Source organism: Chaetodon trifascialis, chromosome 18, assembly GCF_039877785.1.
Source record: "Chaetodon trifascialis isolate fChaTrf1 chromosome 18, fChaTrf1.hap1, whole genome shotgun sequence".
Lineage (NCBI taxonomy): Eukaryota > Metazoa > Chordata > Actinopteri > Chaetodontiformes > Chaetodontidae > Chaetodon > Chaetodon trifascialis.
The window spans coordinates 14334909-14353928 of record NC_092073.1 but is presented as its reverse complement, the minus strand read 5'-3'; the positions used below and the strand labels follow the sequence as shown (position 1 = coordinate 14353928).

The 19020-nt window shown below is 44.5% G+C and overlaps 1 protein-coding gene across 4 annotated transcripts in view; it reads left to right on the top strand.

Moving 5' to 3' along the window:
- Positions 1-408: 408 nt before the first annotated feature.
- Positions 409-19020, top strand: part of sulf1 (sulfatase 1) — a 35591-nt gene continuing 16979 nt past the window's right edge. For 2 of the 4 annotated variants that reach the window (XM_070985659.1, XM_070985658.1), the window contains exons 1-5: positions 410-742; positions 13790-14088; positions 14549-14788; positions 15401-15552; positions 18274-18443. In XM_070985659.1, the coding sequence (XP_070841760.1) occupies positions 13914-14088; positions 14549-14788; positions 15401-15552; positions 18274-18443 (737 nt within the window). In that variant the 5' untranslated portion in view covers positions 410-742; positions 13790-13913. Of the gene's footprint in view, positions 743-13789; positions 14089-14548; positions 14789-15400; positions 15553-18273; positions 18444-19020 lie in introns of all 4 variants that reach the window. The other 2 variants (XM_070985656.1, XM_070985657.1) reach the window with 2 other exon arrangements.

The window sequence follows — 19020 nt, the reverse complement described above, 5'->3', positions numbered from 1 at the left end:
TGTATGGGCTTTCAGGCTAAGATTTGTGTGAGAATGAAGTAACATTAACAGCAATGGAGTATAACACATAAGAATTGTTTATCTCCATCTTCTTATCTCTGCTTTTGCCACTTAAACATTCTCTCTCTCTCTCTCTCTCTCTCTCTCTCTCTCTCTCTCTCTCTCTCTCTCTCTCTCTCTCTCTCTCTCTCTCTCTCTCTCTCTCTCTCTCTCTCTCCCCTCCCATTCCTTCTCTTTCCACTCCTCTCACTCTCCCTGTCCCTTCCTCCTACTCTGCCTCTCAGGTTACGATGACTGGGGGTTTTCTTGCTTCCATCTCAGAGTGTGTGTGAGAGAGAGCGTGTGTGTGACTGCATGTGTGTGTGCGTGTGTGTCTCCCTTAGCGCTGAGCTGTGTCCTTGTCCCTGCCTCCTGGCAGCAAGGAGCCACCCAGCAGCCGGTCTGTGATTGGGCAGGGGAGTGGGGTTCTTGACACAGCGCGGTGCTGACTGCTCCAGGACGTGTTTCAACAGATGGTCGAGGTTAGAGAGTGTCATCACATCGGAGAGAGGATTAGAGGCGAGAGGTTGTCTTCCAGGAGCTGTGTGGTCCCCTCTGCTCTCCAACCGAAAATCCCAGCACCAAGACACAAACCCCTCTATGAACGGAGGGAGACCTGGTGAAGAAACGCGAGAGGAAAGCACAGAGAGGAATCCTGGTCTTGCCACACACTCGGCCAACACTCTGCTCTCCTGCCTTTCAGGTACTTAACTTTCTGGCTCTCTTTTTTGGTGTCTATTTTCTGATATTTTGTACTCTTTCTCCATTGCTTTTGCAGTGTCTATGCCTGTCAGTTTGTTCAGTTGGCAGTGAATTTCTGATGCAGCATACAGTCAGGAGTAGGACTCCACAAGTGCAGTAAATCTGTGTTGCGTGTACAGCGCTGGACTTCATAGTTTCCCCCTGAATGACAGGAATTCCCTCTGTCGCAAATTCCTCCGTCTCAAGGGATTAGAAGGCAGCACATTCCATTAATGTCATTTTTTCCCCCAATCCATAAGCATCCATCTGTTAATTTCTTCAACGCAGGATATTTGAAAGTGAAAGGAAGCTGCTGTAGATTTGAAAGAACTCGCTGTCACTTAAAGAAAGCTGCATAATGAACTGTGTCAGTGGGGGCATCTTATGAGTTGCACGAGGGACAAGGGATAAAACATTCAGTTTGAATTTTCTTCTGTTTGCATCGTTATCTTTTTTTGGTCATCCTAAAAACTTCAGTGAAGATGAATGGTTTCCTTATTAACTCTTGTCAGTTCTTGCACTAGGAAATTAAAGCACAATTTTTCTACATTCCCAAAACTCAGTGTGGCATTTAACATTCCCTCACTTCAGCTCAGATAAGATTTTTCATAAATCTTATTCAGAGTGCACCTCTGGCAGATCGTGTCAGTATACGCTAAATGGATGAGCTGCTGAAGAGCGCTTTCCGGACCAACTGTCAGACCTAAGTAGAGAGGCAGAGACTCAGGGAATGTACACCTCACCTCAGCTATTTAACTCAAGTCAAGTGAGAAGGGGAGCTTGCAAGTAGAGTGGGAATATGATGTATAGTATTTATACCTAGCTCCGGGCACTGTGTGTGGATATGTGTATGTGTGTGTGTCTGTATGTGTGTGTACGAGGTGTTTGCAAATGGAGATTGTGCAGCTGTGGAAGGCTGTGTGAATAGCAGCCGGGCTGAGAGGAGAGGAGGTTGTATGGGTGAAAGCTGCTGTTGTGTGAATTTGTGTTTACCTTGGTAAACCAGCCGTAGCTACACTTCCTGCTTGTTACTTGAAGTATTTAGCACAACCACCAATAGGTTGTGATGACTGCTGCTTTAAGACCAATGGATAAAGTCTGGTTGTGTGAGCAGATCAATTAGGGAAACAGTTGAAAGATCATTGAGGGAACTGAGAGGGAAGGCTGATGGTCTTTTACAGTTAAAACTTTTGTATGCTTTTCTCTATTAACCAGAGAGAGACATTACATCTGAATGCTCTAAAAAAAATCTCAAAGCTGTAGTTGAATACATTTTTCCTTCTCTTAAAATCAATTTCCATGCTTCTGGTAAGCTTGGATTTAGCTAAGTTATATGATATTAAAGTTCTAAATGGCAAAATTGCGCTGCTCTTCAAAGCCGATTGCTTGTACTGGGCACAATCAGCAAAAAATGTAACAGACTGGATTACGTTTCAATAGACTGGCAATGCCAATTTGTGTCACTGCATGAGAGAGCTGGAGAAATATGGAGAAGCCTGCCTTCAAACTTTGAGTATTGACGAGACTGATCCATAAATCTTCCCTTGACTTTAGTTTCATCCGGCAGCAGTGAGATTCAATTTCAATTACCTTACCCAAAGCATAGCAAAGCAGCTTTGGGGTGTTTAAAAAACGCAGCGCTGACTGCCAGCTCAGAAGAGAAGGGAGATCCTTTAAACTGTTTAGCTTCACTGTGCTACAAACAAGGGCATGAGCAGCTGCTGCAAATAATTAGGTTCTGGGGGGTAGATGCTTGCCAAGACAAACGTTGTTCCAGTAGCAGCTCTGCCATCACTCGGATCTGCTTATGTGTGTGAGTGTGAAAGCAATAAGTGAAGTCATTCATACTTCTGATAAGTATAGTGAGTGACTGAGCATAAGAGAGCAGGAAGTGCTAGTATCTGTGCTCTACATTATTTGTACAAACACGACTCTGAGTGTGTGTGTATGTCTGTGTGTGTGTTTCAAATGCCAGACTTCCCAGACATCTTGCGTGACTTCATACATGCCGACTGATGAACAGGGTCTAAGGCACTCATGACAGGTTATTATGAGAAATAAAAGGCATTAATATGTGTTCTACCTTCAGCAAATCTTTCTCATTGGCTCCACATATAAAACCTGTCCTCTCTTCTTCTTCTTCTTTTCCTGTCTAATTCAGCACCATAATTTTATCTCGGCCGAGTCAGACTGTTATCATGGTGCATTGTACTTTCTCAGCTTGACCGCACAATGACAGGAGTGGCATTTATGAATTCTGTCATTATGGGGTTCTCTTGGTTGCAGTTAATTGAACGCTTTGCAGATGACTTTCCGTTCTCCTGTGACAACAGGGAGATACTCACGGCTAATAAAAAAGGGGTTGAGATGGTGTTCAGAGAGGAACTGGATCTGGAACTGCGTGATCCACACTGCCATGGGATTTGTTTGATCAAAATGCACCAATCACTGAAACTGGCTGACAATTGAATAAACACTCTGACTGAATTGTTCAGCGTCTTTGCTTCAGGAGACGAGTTGGTTCCTCTGATTTTTCATCTCTCTTGAAAATATGCTATTTAACTATAGTTTGTGTGTGTTCTCTTGTGTGCGAGCATGTTAAGAAAAGATTTCCTAAACCACCCTCTCCTTCGGCACTTGTTTATCTCTTCAGCTTAATGATAGTGTTCCTCATGCTATCCTGATTGCATAGTAGCACTGGAGTAGATTGCACAGTCCTATCACTGCAAATGACCAGTATTTGAACAGTGAGCATTTGGCATGCTTTTATTTATGTGGGATCCAGAAAGGCTATCTTTAGATGAGTCAGCCACTTTCTCAGTTCCTTTGTTGTCCTTACTGATCAAACATTTCCATGGAGTTTCAGAGCACTTACATGCAGCCCTTAAACGTGTCCTTGACTTTTGAGGACATATCTCCAGGGAAATATGCCATGCATATCCGGATACACAAAGACACACTACATAGATCTATTTTTGGGGTATTGGGCCACTCACAATAGCACCCCCATGTGTTTGTTCAGCCTCTCATTCAAGCAGTAAAGGTCAGAGCATGCAAACATCACACTCAGCTCATCATTGGCAGGAATGTCTGATCTTCCAACCTTAAATCTAACACTTGGACACATTAAAGAGAGCAGCAAACCAGGCGTGTGTTTGGCGCTTTTCCGTTTTTTGTCTTGCATTGTGCTCTTTGTCTTTGGCCTCTGCCCCAATGACTAGTTGGAAAGAGAATATATGTTTTTTAAAGTAAAGGTTCTGCAAAGTTCTCAGGAAATGGTTCCGCTATGCGACAGCCAGAAATGACCCTGACCAGGTCCTTGTAATTTTGGCCTGAGAATGAATAGAGAGAGAGAAAAGATGTGGGATTGCTGTTAGGCTTTAGTCATTAATGTGCACTTTTAGCCACTGAGTGAGAGAAAGAGGATTTTAATGCTTTTTCTGTGATGTCAGGAGCAGCTTTTGTTCAAATGTCACTGCGCATAGATGCAGCATGGGCTTAAGAGGGAGAAGGAGAAAGCTGGGTCAAGAGAGACACAGAGGGGGAAGTGGAAGAGGGATAAAGCAGAAGAGGCCAAGATAAGAGAAAGGGAGGTGTGAACATGTGATAAAGAGTGGAGGAAAGTAGTAGTCTGGAGTGGACAGAAGGATCCTCTGATCTTGTTGTGATCAGAGGCTTGATCTTGTGCACGCGTTCTTGGCTGTCACCCACACGTGTGTGCATTTGAAACACATGGACACAAACGTAATCTTCTTGTGACACAAGCATGCACAAAAGCGAAACATAGAAAAACGTGTACACGCACACTATCCACAAGCTTACCCCCTTCGTTCTCCACCCCCCAGAGGGCTGCACTGTCCCTGCTTTGTCATCTCTACTTGTCCAATAATCCCCTCCCCAGGGAGAAGCAATCTGTTTTAGATTTGAAAGAGAAAGGGCCCTGCCTGTATCACGTACAATTAAGCAGCCGTCAGAATGCGTCGGCGTAAGTTTGGAGGGAGAAGTGCTGCCACTGGGGGGTTGTCCCTTTCATCCGCCGCCTCTCTAGAATAGAGATAATGGGGCAGGAGGGTTGGAGGGATGGGAATGGTTGGGGGGGTGGTCGGGGCACAAGGAATGAATACATTTCCTCACCCCTCCATCCCGCTCCACAGCTCGACTAATAGAAGCCAGCATGCGTTTGTTTCAGCTCTTCTGCTCCCTTTCTTCCCTTCTCCCCTGGAGCGGGCAAACACATTCAGCCTCTGCCAGCACTCCCCTCCTCAGCCCATGTGCTCTTATGTGTATGTGCACGCACAAACACTTCTATGTGTGGACTTGGCCATGTGCTACTGGTAGCCGCTGGTCCTGTTTGCCCTTACTTGAATGGCCTGACTTTGCCGTGTGGATGCAGAGCGGCTGGATGTTTGAGCAGTTGTCGTATTAAAGGTTCAGCAATTTTGTTTATACTGACAAGGTCCGGCATTGCATGACACGCATTATCTTCACTTCGCTTTCCTTGAATTGCCCGCAGCAAGTTCAGCTGAGTTTGGCTGGTGTCTGCTGAACATGTTGGGATGATGTGTTGCCTGCATTCCTTCAACTCTGGCTCAGATGTGAAAGAATGGAAGCATTTGAAGAGGTAAGCTTCCTGTTCTAATGCTTAGTAAGCGAATTAGCCTCTCAGTAGATATCGTATGTTAGATATTTTATCTTTTTTTTTTTTGCCAGGCAGGGTAAAGTTAATTAAATTACAAATGACGTTACTGCATGCTTTGGAAAGCCACACACTGAGCCAGAGGCAATGGAAAGGAGGGCTACCCTGTCTACAAATTACAGGTTACGTGTCTGTCTGTGTTCAAGTCTGACTGATTCTTACTCTGACTGTTTCAGTGAATGACTACCGCCTAGTGACTAACACACACAAGAGTATATGATATCCAAATCCACACACACATATGCCCGCAGGCCTGGACAGAAGGGAGTGCTTAACAGGCACAGGTGCAATCGGATGAATGCGTTTTTATGAGTGGTATCATGTTGGTGTGTCACAGCTATGGAGTTTGTTTATGGCGTCCAGGGTCACGCAGGCTGGTTCTCATGGTCTATGTTTGTCTACGGTTCCCAGAGAATATGCCTACACATGTTCCACATTTTAGGGGTGTTTAGTTTCATGTGCCAGCAGCGGCACTACACTTAACTGGGGTTTGCTGAGTGAGCGGCTACTACGTCAACTTGAGGAACCTGCTGTTGTTTTGTTTTTCTGTTTTTATTGATCGCCACTCAGCATGGATTTGGTTTGTACTATTAAATGTTAAATGCTCGTTCACTTACATCAGCATCAGCTGGCTCTAGGGTCAGTAGATAGCACTGTTTGTGTAATAAAACAGCTGCTACACTTGTTTTTGGCTCGAGTTTGGGCTTATTTCAGGTGCAAACAGTTAAATCCAAAGATTGTCTGTCTTTGGATTTATGTCATATGTGATGTTTCAAGGTTTACTTTTCCCAGAAGGCCCAAGACAGCACGACATTCTGTTTAGCTATGTGTTTTCCTTTTTTGCTCCTAAACACATCTGTCTGTACTGGCACTGACATAATTCTCCTCAGCCTGTATTATGAGTGAAGAGAACTCCTTATAACGAGTGCATTTAGAGACAAAGGACCACATCTTCCCACTGACATGGATCTAGTTCTTAACTTCCTCTATATACAAGAAACAGGATTCAAGTCACACTTCTCAAGTCAGTAATCGGTGAACATTACAGGGCTATTGAACTTGGTAAACTGCCATGTTTTAACAGGGATAAAAATCCCTCAGACTTGGTGCATTTGCTCTCTCTGTCTCGCTCTCTCTCCCTCTCCCTCCCTCTCTCTCTTCGTGCCACCATGCTGCTGATTTCATGGAAAAGAAATCAATCTCTTTATTCTTGACAATTACCTCAGTGGAAACCCATTGAAGCAATTTGCCATAGCTCTCTTTTGTGGTAAAAGGAATAATTTATCTGGGGTATATTTGACGAGTCAAAGAGACAAGAAAGCCACCCGTGAGTGAGCAATACATTCTACTCCACTTCGCTCCGACTTTTTCTGCTGCTCTCGTAGCCTGATAGAGTGTTTCTGATGGGAGTGTGGGTTTTGACAAGAGAGTGGCTGGAGGAATATTAATGTGCTGTATTTTATTCATCTGAGGTCGCCTATTGCTAATGTCTTCCATTCATGGCTTAGAATAGATTTAACAAGAAAGTGCTTGCTTTAGGCTCATATCATATAACTGTGGTTGCTGATCCTCTGATTGTGATTCCATGTTTTCATATCACACTATAAATCAGAGGAGTGGTTTCCCTTTCATTCACTCTTTCCCCCCTCCTGCTCTCTCTCCTTCCCTCCTCCCTCCCTCCCTCCCTCCCTCCCTCTCCATCACTCACCCTTTTCCTCACCCTCTTGAATGCTAAATCTGCTTTTCCACTTGTAAAATTGAACCTCGCTTGACAAGCAAGCCTCCTGGAAGAACAGCATAAGTCTTAGGAAAAGTACAGAAAAACATTAGGAATCGCGTTTCAGTGTGCATTTTGTATAGTATTTATATACTGTCACAATACTGTTTGCCTGCTAATTTTAAACAGGGGTTGAAATTGGCCTTGCAGAATTTTCTACATTTCCGTCAGGGCCTTAAACATAATGTTGATGAGGGTACATGAGTGATGCCAGTCGTACTGACCGACACTAAGCCCCATTTGTCAGTGTTACCAGCATGAGACTTTTGTTCAGATATACAGACCTCAACACAGGGTGTCCATAGTTAAGGATATGAACACTTAAGTACACATCACATTCAGGACAGAAACACACTTGCACACACACATACACAAATAAATATAGGCAGCCTTCCCCATTTCTGAAATGACCTTGTGTGTTTTTTAATCATTTCCCTCTTAAGGTTCTCAGAACCTCCTCATGATTTCCAACAGACCACCTGGTGGCCCGCAAGCCATTCCCACTTTGAAGTCTTTTGGACCCGGATTCATTTAATTATACATTAAGATGCATCCATAATATTGATGGGGTGGCCTGGCAGCCTTGGCACTACAAAGGGTCTCTTACCAGGTCTGAGAGAAACATGAGGGGGTTTAACTAATAGCCGTGAATGCACTCACTCCAGGTTCACATTTCACTGAATTGAGGCCATTCTTCTTCATTAAAGTGGCCTGCGTTGTACTCCAAACATACCGCATACCAGTGCATGGGAATCATTTCTTGCTATAACATCTGAAGTTTTATAGTTGTGACATGGATGAAACAAAGATTCCAAATGTGCCTGTCAACATCTTAGAGTTGTGTATCCATAAACATGCTGGAACAAAGAGCCAGTGAGCTCTCCTTACTGCCTTACACTTGGTTTTCTCGTTGGAATTTTGTCATAGATCCTACACTTATTTGGGCATTTTGGTCAAACAAATCAGAGGAGTTAAGAGTCTGAAAACACCAAGGTCTGGGCATTTTCCGAGTGAATACCCACAGCCAACTGAGTGCACTGGGACAGAGCTCTCCTTCAGTCAGCTCAGTGTGGCTGACGGGTGGGTCTTGGTGGGTACAATGTCCTGCCCTTGGCCTGCCGGGCACAGCGGACCCTGACACAGGCCCTCCTCAGTGTAAAAAGCCCTCGTCAGTCCTCATGGCAGCAGACCAGCCGAATTCCCTCGGATTACAGAAATATTTGGACAAACCTTAATCTAAGGCCTTGCAATAATCATTTTTTCCCCTCTGAAAGCAAACATCCTGTGCTGAAAAATGTCACTGATCTGAAGCACAAATCAAGAAACCTAACATTGTTGTTCTCTGTCTTTGTCTCTCAGATCAGTTTGCAACTAAACATGTACTGTCTCTACTCTCCTTTTATTTTCTCTCATGGGAGACGTTTGAGTTGAGCTCCTGCACAAATTGTGATTGTATGCAGAAAGGCCTTTGGTGTCTAATCACTGAGCCTGGAGTCACAGAGCAGCCTACAGAATTCAGACTACGCCATCAGACTTTAATTCCCCTCTCTTTCCATTGTTCCTCTGTGACTTGGCTGCCTTAGAGATGGACTGGGCAAATAGAGAGGGAGCGAGAGAGAGAATGGACATACAAGGGGATTTGAGGTGCTTTGAAATGGCCATTGTCCTTAATAGTAAGGCTCTTTATGAATGACTGATTTACTTTAAGAGGGCTTGGGCATCTGGTTTGGGTTTGACCTGCATCTTGTTTTGGGAAGGTGAACCCCCTCACCTCCAAACTCTCTACATCAACTTGAACAAGATTCAAAGTCGGTGAGCAAGCATGCATCGCAGGACAGACGTGCTGCTCGAAGGGACACATGGATTCATGGCTGTCAGTCAGTGTGTTTTTCACAGACAGATTTGTTTATGTGTCTTCTATGAATGTCTGCTGTTTTTCCACTGACAGCTGATAAATGTATAGACTGCCACTGCTGACTGAACAGAGCTTAAGCCAGATGTAGCCTGTTTGCCATCACTGAAATGAATATGCAGGCCAATCACAACCAGGCTTTTACAAGACTTTTGTTAGCTTCATACCTCTCTACTGAGCCCCCTTCATTCAATTTTTCTTCCCTCAGATTCTCCCCTCTTAACCCCTGTGTGTGGGTAGCCTCAGGTTGCTGAGGTTAGGTTAAACAAGCCACCATCAAAGCCATATTACCACTCGGGTCAGAGGAGGGTCGGGGTGCAGTGGGGTGTGTGGTTAGAGGCCCTAACTGGAGGGCACAACTGCCAACCAGCCAAAGAGTACTGCCCTGAATGGTTACACAAGCAGCAACTCTATTATGTTCAGCTTTACTCTGTGCACAAAGCACAGCTGTCTGTGCAGCCATACCAAATCACTGAGCAATGCCGCATGTGCTAAAGGAGAGTAAGTGAAAGAGCTGTTTTCTGCAAGTAAAGTCAGAAAAAAACGTAACAATCATGAAAGTAAAGATTAGTAGGGGTGTTGAGGTGTGCTAAAAGTCTCTCGTGTTGATGGCCATTAATCTGAAAATTGCACATCTTTTATGTATCGGCCAGCTGTGTGTCTGAAACCTCCATAGTGGCCTTTTTGTTCCAGTCCTTTGATCCTGTGGGCATTTTACGTTCCTCCGATCCCTCCCCAATATTCTTCCCCCAGCTTAAACATGATGAGTACAGTAAAGGCTCATTTAAAGGGTCATTAGTGCTAATCCTCCAAAACAATGAGGGCGTAGAAACAATGTGCTCCCTAGTCCTCTGACTCTGTCCAGGAATAAAGACCTCTTGTCTGTTCCACAGATGTATAGGAGAAGCTTGTTCTACTTATATCACACAGGACGACATAAATAAATGAGTCATTCAAAGTGAAGGGTTTTGCGAAAATGACATGAAACATTATTCTCATGGAGGGTTCTCAAGGGGGTCATGAAATTGGCAACATGCACTTTGGAGGCAAATAAGAAGCAGTGGCAATAGCAGAAGAGAGGCTCAGGAGCCAGCGATATAATAGCTTTCAGATTTGAGCATATTTGCTCTTGTTGTGTCTTATATTTACAGCATATGAACTGCCTCTTCAGTTTGAATACATGCAGCAGTGTTTAGAGCTGAGTGCGCTGGGTACCTTCCCTGCTGCGTGTGTGCAAGTGTGCCTGAGGGCAAAAACTCTGGATGACACTTTGTAAAGCATGTGTACAAAACAAAACACTCAGAGGTGACTAAGTGTGAACGCACTGATCCAATTCAGTTAATCTTATGCGGTTAATTGTGATAACTAGCAGAGCAACATTTAAACTGTCCAATCTGGACAATTTTAGGACTCTCCAACTTTCAAATCTGGAGCAATTGCTCAATGTAGTTGATGTGCCTCCCTTGACAAAAGGTTTCAGTAAAACTCAGTGCATAGTCAAACCATGCTTTGATTTCATCTCATGGTTTTATCTCCTCTAGAGCAGATACAATCTCATGCCTGAATAGCCATGTCTTGCATTTTTGTGTATGTGTTTGCACACACAAACACATACACAACAGATCACAGAACACATAAATTGTACACTCGTCACCCTCTCTGCAGCCACTGGACTGTACACTCAGACTAAATCTGTTTTTTTTTTAGGAAGAAATTAATTGTAATTTTAATAGTGAGTAAAGCAATATTCTAGTTTTCATTCATGTGAACAGGAAATACTACATGTTCCATTAGTTTTAACACAGCCAGCCAACTGCCATCAGTCCACCGCTGCTTTGCAAACAGCAGCGTTAATCTCTCAGCACTGGTCTTGCCACTCAGCTGGCCATTTCCTCAAACAGCTTAAAGCTCCATAGGGTCTGTCATATTAATACAACCAAGTCATGTTACTGAGGATGCTATATAAATACATAATTGTGGCGTTTCCTTTGATGAGGGGTGACTTTGAGATGGACAGCTGTCGGATGATCCAGTTCTACGTTTGGCGCAGAGCTGCTAGGAATCCATTGGGTTATAAGTGCGCTTCAGATGACCTAGTGAGGAAAGTGGATCAGGTGAAATCGAGTTAGGATGAGAGGTAGCCCAAAGGACAGCAGCTGTATCGTTTTGCCTGCCTAACTATGGGCTGCATCCCGTTGGTCGTTATGCATGGCACTTTATTAGCCCTGCCCTCTGAGTCGTTTCAGACAGTGTAGCTATTGATACCACTATAACGAACCACATCAGCACCACAAGGTCTGTATCAGATTCCACAATGAACCTTCTTGTCTGTTTTCTCACTTCTCTGACTCGCATGAAGAGGCTATTGCTGGGAACCATTGGCATGTAAAATTGAATTCTCACTGGGTGCTAACATTACACTAGTTGGCTGACTGACTTACAGTTAATTTTAAGTCTTCCACAGCTTGACAGAAATAGAGACTTGAATTTTGTCAGACTTGGGCTTACGTCTATTGTTTCTGGGAAGCTTTCCCATTTATGTAGGAGGACTTGGACCCTTGCAGCGCGAGAATTGGTTTTTGTGGGAGGATGCCTTGTGTGTGAGTGTCTTATGAGTTTCTGCGTGTCGCCATGTGTTTGTACAGTAGTTTGTATTGTGTGTGTAATTCACTGTGAGGTTCTGTGCACTCTGCCACCCTACGCTGGAGGGGTGTTTGTCCAAACGGCGCCAATGTTTGCACAGGGCCTGTCACGATGGCTGGGCTGGCTGGCCCTGATACTGCTCATCTAAAATGCAGGACAGACCTCTTAAAGCTCTGTCTGAAGCTCTGCTTATCGCACACGACATCTAACTTGAGGGGAAAAAACAGATACCCAGTGCAGTGCAAGGAAAGGGCAAGACTCACCTATTCACCCCTCTGATGCAGTGGTAGGAGTAGATCATTTTTAGTGGTGTTATTTTCTGTTCAGCACACCATTAAGAGCACGTGTTTGTGGATGTATGATATAGTATGTATGTATGGGCTGATCTCTGGCAATCTTAGTGTATATTATGCGAGCCCTCATCCATCTTTCCATTATTTCATCTTCTACCATCATCCCGCCATCTTTGCTGATTTGAACAAAACCCATATGCAATATTCATGAAAAGACTGAAGCCACGTGTCAGCATAGTGCATCCATGACAAAAATAATTAACATTTCACCCTTTAAAAAAATTGTGATGCACTTATCCAGACTGCCTCCCATTATGAGTCAAACACCATGAGTGATGACTTATTTTTGGTCACAGTTTATACTGTTTGCCAATGGAGACGGGCCCTTTGTGGAAATGAGGGTAAGGGCGGAGCCAGCCAGTGGGGTCTGACAAGGCTCAGGTGTCCAAAACCTGCCATTTGTTCTCAAGTCATTAACTCAGAATAGTGAGCGGTATGGTGCCACTCAGTGGGATCTCTTCCATAAGGCACTTTTTGACCAGCAGTGATGAAGTGCTCACCGCAGCACCGTCATAGTTCACCTCACAGCCACAAGCTGTTCTTTCACACATACCTTTTTTTCTGAAAGATGCCTGCTAATTTAAACCATCTTTATATTTTTATCCATAATGATGCGGGGGATTTATAGACAAACTTTATTTAAACATCTTTTGGTGATGCGGTTATATCTATCTTCATTTTACACTGAGGAGGATATTCAAACTTTTCATGTCCAACCATGACATTGTAAGTGAGCTAGAGGCTGCAAACTGCTATGATGACTCAGGGGTAATCTGTGATTGGCGACAGTGGCACTGAGGTTAATGTAGCGGAACCCTCTCTCCACCCCCGTGCCCCCTAACCCCCTCCACCCTAGTGTGGTCCCATCCTCCCCACCAGCCCTCTGTCACGCTTGACTCACCAGGGGGTGACTTTTGAGTGACAGGTGGAAAGTAGGCCGTGATTGGCTGACGAGGGAGAGTGGCTGTGGGTGTTTTGAGTGTAGACAGCCAATGGCGCAGTCTCTGCACAGTTAGCTGAACAACAGCTCTCCAGTAGTGATAGAGAGTTTCCATGTGTGAGTGTGTGTGTTATCTGACACAGAAGGAGAGAGAGAGAGAAAAAAACACAAGAAAAAGTAGAAGGAGAACATGAGACGAGACCAGACAACATGAGACCTGTAGGATTCTTTGAGGTGAGATCTGTGTTTCTAGATCTTCGCTGCTCTTTTGTCATTCAAAGTGTTGACATGGGTTACTTTGATTTTGTTGTTTTCAGTTTTGGACAGGAGAGTTGATTTTGAGGCATTTCAGTATTGATGGGGTCTCAGTCAGGATGCAACATGTGTTGGAACTGTTGGCTAACTCTCCTATGATGGACAATCAAGGCCTGGAAGAAACTGATGTGGCCTCTGTGTTTCTGGATAAATTTTTGACTTCTATTGTTGATTTGTGATCAGGCAGATTCACATAATGTATTGAATTGAATATGCTTAAATATTCCTTGAGAGACCCACTCTCCTTCTCCCTCTCAGGAAATATGATGCAATTTTCTTTTCTACAGCTTTAAAATTGCCCACTTTATTTTTCTTTTCCCCATGTTCCTTCTTGTAATGGCTCCATACATTTTCTCCTTCTGTCTCTTCACAGTCGACCACAGCTGCAAGAGCAGCACGGGTGTGAGTGAGTGGCCTGGCTGGACCTCCTCTCCCTCCCTTCATCTCTCCATTAATCCTTCCATCTACCCATCCCATCTCTGGTCGTCTCAGGCACCATGCTGATGCAGTGGCTGGCTTGGTTGGCCCTGCTGTCTCTGGACTGGGCTCCAGGCAGCTGTGCCTTTATCACCACCAGAGCTCAGGGCCTCAGGGGTCGCATCCAGAGAGACCGCAGAAACATCCGGCCCAACATTATCCTCATCATGACTGACGACCAGGACGTTGAGTTGGGTAAGGTTAGCACACTTCGTGGTCCTCGCAGAATTATACAGGCCCCATTTACTTTTCATTTATTTGCTATTTATTTCCTTACAAATACTCTTTCACAGCATGTCTTCCATTCGCATCTGTGATTTTTGCTATTTTTCTGTCTATGCTGTTTTTAACCAATTTCTTTGTCTTTGTGGGTATTTGCATCAGGATTTATGTGGTCTCCACACATTAAATATTAAATAGCAACCATAAGCCCGTGCCGAATGGCCATCTGGCCTATTAACAGCTGAATTATAATTATTTGCCACTCAGAGTGGGAAAAGGTCAAATGACTGGTGATTAGACTCAACTGTGTTTATCCACATGAACATTTATTGAGAATTAAACAAAAACAATTGCCATGGGGTGTACTCTCACAATCTACGTGATGCATGTAACAGCGAAACTCTAGCTCTGACCTCCACACCTTGTCCTCTAGGTTCTCTGCAGGTAATGAATAAAACCCGTAAGATCATGGAGGATGGAGGCACAACTTTCACCAATGCCTTTGTCACCACGCCCATGTGCTGCCCGTCGCGGTCCTCCATGTTGACGGGCAAGTACGTCCACAACCATAACACCTACACCAACAATGAGAACTGCTCCTCACCTTCCTGGCAAGCTCAGCACGAACCACGCTCATTCGCCGTCTATCTCAACAACACCGGCTACAGGACAGGTTGGTGAACCATGACACACACTCACACATGTAGAGACTTTCATATAAGATGATCAGCATTAAGGGCCTGCTGTGTGTCCACCACACAGCAGGCCCTTGTGTGAAAGTGACTGGGTACCAAATCACTTTTTGCCTTCTGACCTTTCTATTTTCACTCAATGCAAATTTTTATAGTAAGCTAGACTCCTCTGCCCTGCCCGGCTGTCTGCTGTGAGAAATGCAAACACTGTGAGTGTGCCAGGTCGCTGTCATGTCTCATCAGACAGTGTCTGTGTAAGTGATGGGCAGGCGTTGGACTGGGCAGCTCAGTGGGGTCCTGTGGGCTGCAGCACGGCCTGCGGTTTTCGAGCTGATGCGTTAGTCTGCAATTAGCCTTCTCTGGGACAGACTGGCTCCCTGCCCAGCCTATCCGAGAATGCTGTGCAGCGAAGCCAGGGAAAAAGAGGCGAGCAGAAGAGTTAGGCGTCTCATACTCGTGCACACACAGATAAAGTCACACAGACGCACAGAACTGAGATTTTCACAGGCTTACGCAAACAAAGAAAACATGCATTTATGGCCTGTGACTGCGTATTCAAACAACCCTCCTTTCTCCCTCCTTCTCTTCTGCAGCCTTCTTCGGCAAGTACCTCAATGAGTACAATGGCAGCTACATCCCACCTGGGTGGCGCGAATGGGTTGGATTGATAAAAAATTCCCGCTTCTATAATTACACTGTCTGTCGGAATGGTTACAAGGAGAAACATGGTGCCGATTACGCCAAGGTATGTGTTCCCATAATTTCTAAAAAGGCACCATTAACTCAATCACTCATTTGTTTTCCCTTTATGACCTAATATAAAGGCTTTGCCCGACAAATTGCAGGTTCCACTCCACTTATAAATACAGGCAGTGTAGCACTTCATTTATCATGGTGTTGTGATCCAGGCTGACAGGAATTTTCATTCGAGAATTAAAGGGAATGAGCTGACTAGAGGTGGCGTCTCCTTTTCTGCAGCATCCTTTTATTATGACGCACCTTACCTCAACATTTAGACACTGTAAAATTGCAGCATATTTATGAGAAGCCACCGTTGCCTGTGATAAATACCACCCTGCACTTGTTTTTGTCTCTTTCAGTCTGTCTGCCTCTTTCTACTTCTTTTTGTCTCACTGTGAAGTTGTGCAGAATGATTTTCGTGCTCTAATACCACAATAAAAGAGGAAGGGAAATTTCATTTGACTGCTGTTAGACTCTGGAGATGAACGCTGTGGTTACAGTCTTTTTGTAACTCTGGATGGCATCGGTCATCAATCTTCCCGGAATGTTTTTATAAGAGCTGTCAGCTTGTTTTCGCAGCTCCATGCAAATACCTTCCCAGGTAGCACAGTCCTGGGTACATGAGGAATCCATGAGGAGGGTTTTTAGTTTGGATGCATGTCAAGTTTGGAGATGGCCTGCCCAAAAGATGGGCAAACAGATGTTTGGACTGCTGTTCCTCTGCCAACTTGGACTGAGGTGTAAAGTTACCCACAAGCTGAGGCCAAGGTGTTTACATGACATGGGCTTGGTCAGCAGATTGTGGTTTTAAACCAAATGGACACACTATTTGCTATTTGCTGCCAAAAATCATTAACCTGCTACCACTGGGACAAACACAACTCCCTCTTTTTAGATTCACACTGGGTGAGGAGGTCATGGTATTCCACACAGAGCGCAGCTAGCACACCAAATCATCGTGATTAAACGAGGCACCAGTGATTTCATTCAATTTGATCCCATTTGATTTTCCAACTGTGAGAGCAAAAGTTCACTGAGGTTAAGGCCTTTTCTCAAAGACCTTTTATGTAAGATTTAGTACGAGAATATGATTCATACACTTTTTTCCTTCAAATTCCATGATAGAACTCAGCTGTCAGGAGATACAAAGCAGCCTGTGTTGCAAGCCAGACGGGATATGTTGGTGTCATCACTGCTAACAGAAATTTCCACTGATCAGACATCAAGCAGCTTGAAATTCAAACTCTTAAAACTCTCCGTGTACAAATCTTGTAAAATCAAAGCCACAACACCCTGCTGCATTGAGAATCAAATCATGTCGGTGAAACTTAAGATGTCAGGATTTCAATTTAAATCGATGAGTGTCAGAAGGGAATTAAACCATGTGTGAATGAGTTTGTATTACGTGACTGCCACTCAGTGCTGATCATCTCCAAATGGTTCTGGGAAAAGTGATACTCTTCACTTCCCTGACCATTTTATAGCTGTTGGCCAGGCATTCCCCATGACACTGTCACTTCCTTTTGACCTGCCAGAGGCCTTAGCAACAGTGGCTCAGAATTTGGAGAGCTGGTAACACAGAGGAAACAAGTATGGCAATGCTTTGCCATGTGCACGCAATCACCAGCCTCAACGGGCATGTGCAGCCGCCAGGCCATTAAGGCTGGCCTGGCTATAAAGACTATTAATAGAGACAGGATGAATCAGCCAAACCCACTTCTGACATTTCAGGGAAATCACCCTTTACCCTTTCATTCTGAACCTGGCACTCCCTTCCGCATGCTGTACGCCAGACAGCGGCACGCCAAAGCTGCAGGTAGGATGGTTAATCTACAGTTGGAAACTTGGCAAATGCTATTGTGATTTTAGTTCGGGGTGTGACCTACCGTACTTTAAAAAAATGGAATAAAGGTTTTGATAAATCGTCACGCCTGTGGGTTGTTTGATGTGACACTTTCACATTTCCTGAGTCTAAGCTCTTTGTAGGAAGTTCCATTTTTTATTCCTTCAGTTGTCCTCTCTGAAACTTGAAGAATAGAGCACTCAGGGTCTTAGGGAACTGTCTTTCCCATCTCCTGCACACAAGTCATCACTCCAGCTAATTTCTCTTGTAATGCCTGAGGCTTGTATCTTTGGAGGTTATTGTGCCTGATTTGTGTGTTCCATTATCTCCCACAGTGAATTCGTGAGAAGGAAAGAAAACACATGTTAAGAGAAAAGGGTTAGAATAAAATGAAGCTAAATAGGAGAAAGGGAATGGATAGCCTGGAGAGGAGTAGAGGGGTTGGAGCTGTCATAACAACATACCATTTGAGAGCGCCAGGCTCCTCTCACCATCAAGTGTTGTCACATTCAATAGTGCAGAGATTCACTGATGAGGCAACAGCCCATATACTGTATACACATACACACAGATTCAAGCACACACTCACATTTAGACACACACACGCAGGCCAGCGGCCAGCTGTTGACTCGACAGATTGGTAGTGTAGTGTACTCAATGCCCCCAGTTCATATCCCCACTGGCCCCTCGCCATTTATTTGAAAATGACTGGACGAAGGAAAGCAACATGTCATGCTGATTGGACTGAGTTTTATCAAAGCTCGTGTTGTTTTGCATCTTTCCCCAATTCCACCTCCTCTTTCAGCCTCGTCAGGATGGGATTTTAGCCCTGCAGCACCTAATAATTCCTATTCATTCATGGTATTTGCTCCTTTTTTCCAGGATTATTTCACAGATCTGATCACCAATGACAGCGTCAACTTTTTCCGCATGTCCAAGCGGATGTACCCTCACCGTCCTGTCATGATGGTCATCAGTCACGCTGCTCCTCATGGCCCGGAGGACTCGGCTCCGCAGTACGCTGAGCACTTCCCAAATGCTTCGCAGCACATGTAAGTTACACTCAGACTCACATTATCACATGCGCTCAAACACATGCAAGCATCAGGGTTCAGACAAAGGGTAGGTTAAATAATGAAAAATGGATGTTTGTGAATTTATGTTTTGTGGTAATATACACAGACATTCAGGCAGCTTCCATCTGCCACCTTATATGCCGAGTTTTTGTTAACATCCAATTTGAGTTTTTATGATTTGGTGTACCTAACATTATTACAGTGCTCACGCCCCTCAATCCAAAGTGATGACAGGTTGCTTAGAAGCTTCGAGGGCCGACGACTCGGCAAGCGTAAAATCAAAATGATTTATCATCCAAGAATAGCTGGGGCACATGCCATTAAGAAGGATCAGAGATGGCTTTTTTATGCTTTTTATGAGCTCATGCCAAGCCCACATTGGCCTCCCACAACTCTTCATCAGTTGAGGCAGCGCTGCAATAGTCTTGGTCGTTCCATGGCAACATGACTTGCCATCTCTTGGTGGGCCCTCAAACCGGCTCCCGGGATGCAGCGCTCCACTGGGTTGGGGGGAGGGATGGCGTTTTAGAGATGCAGCTGTTGGCTTGAAAGC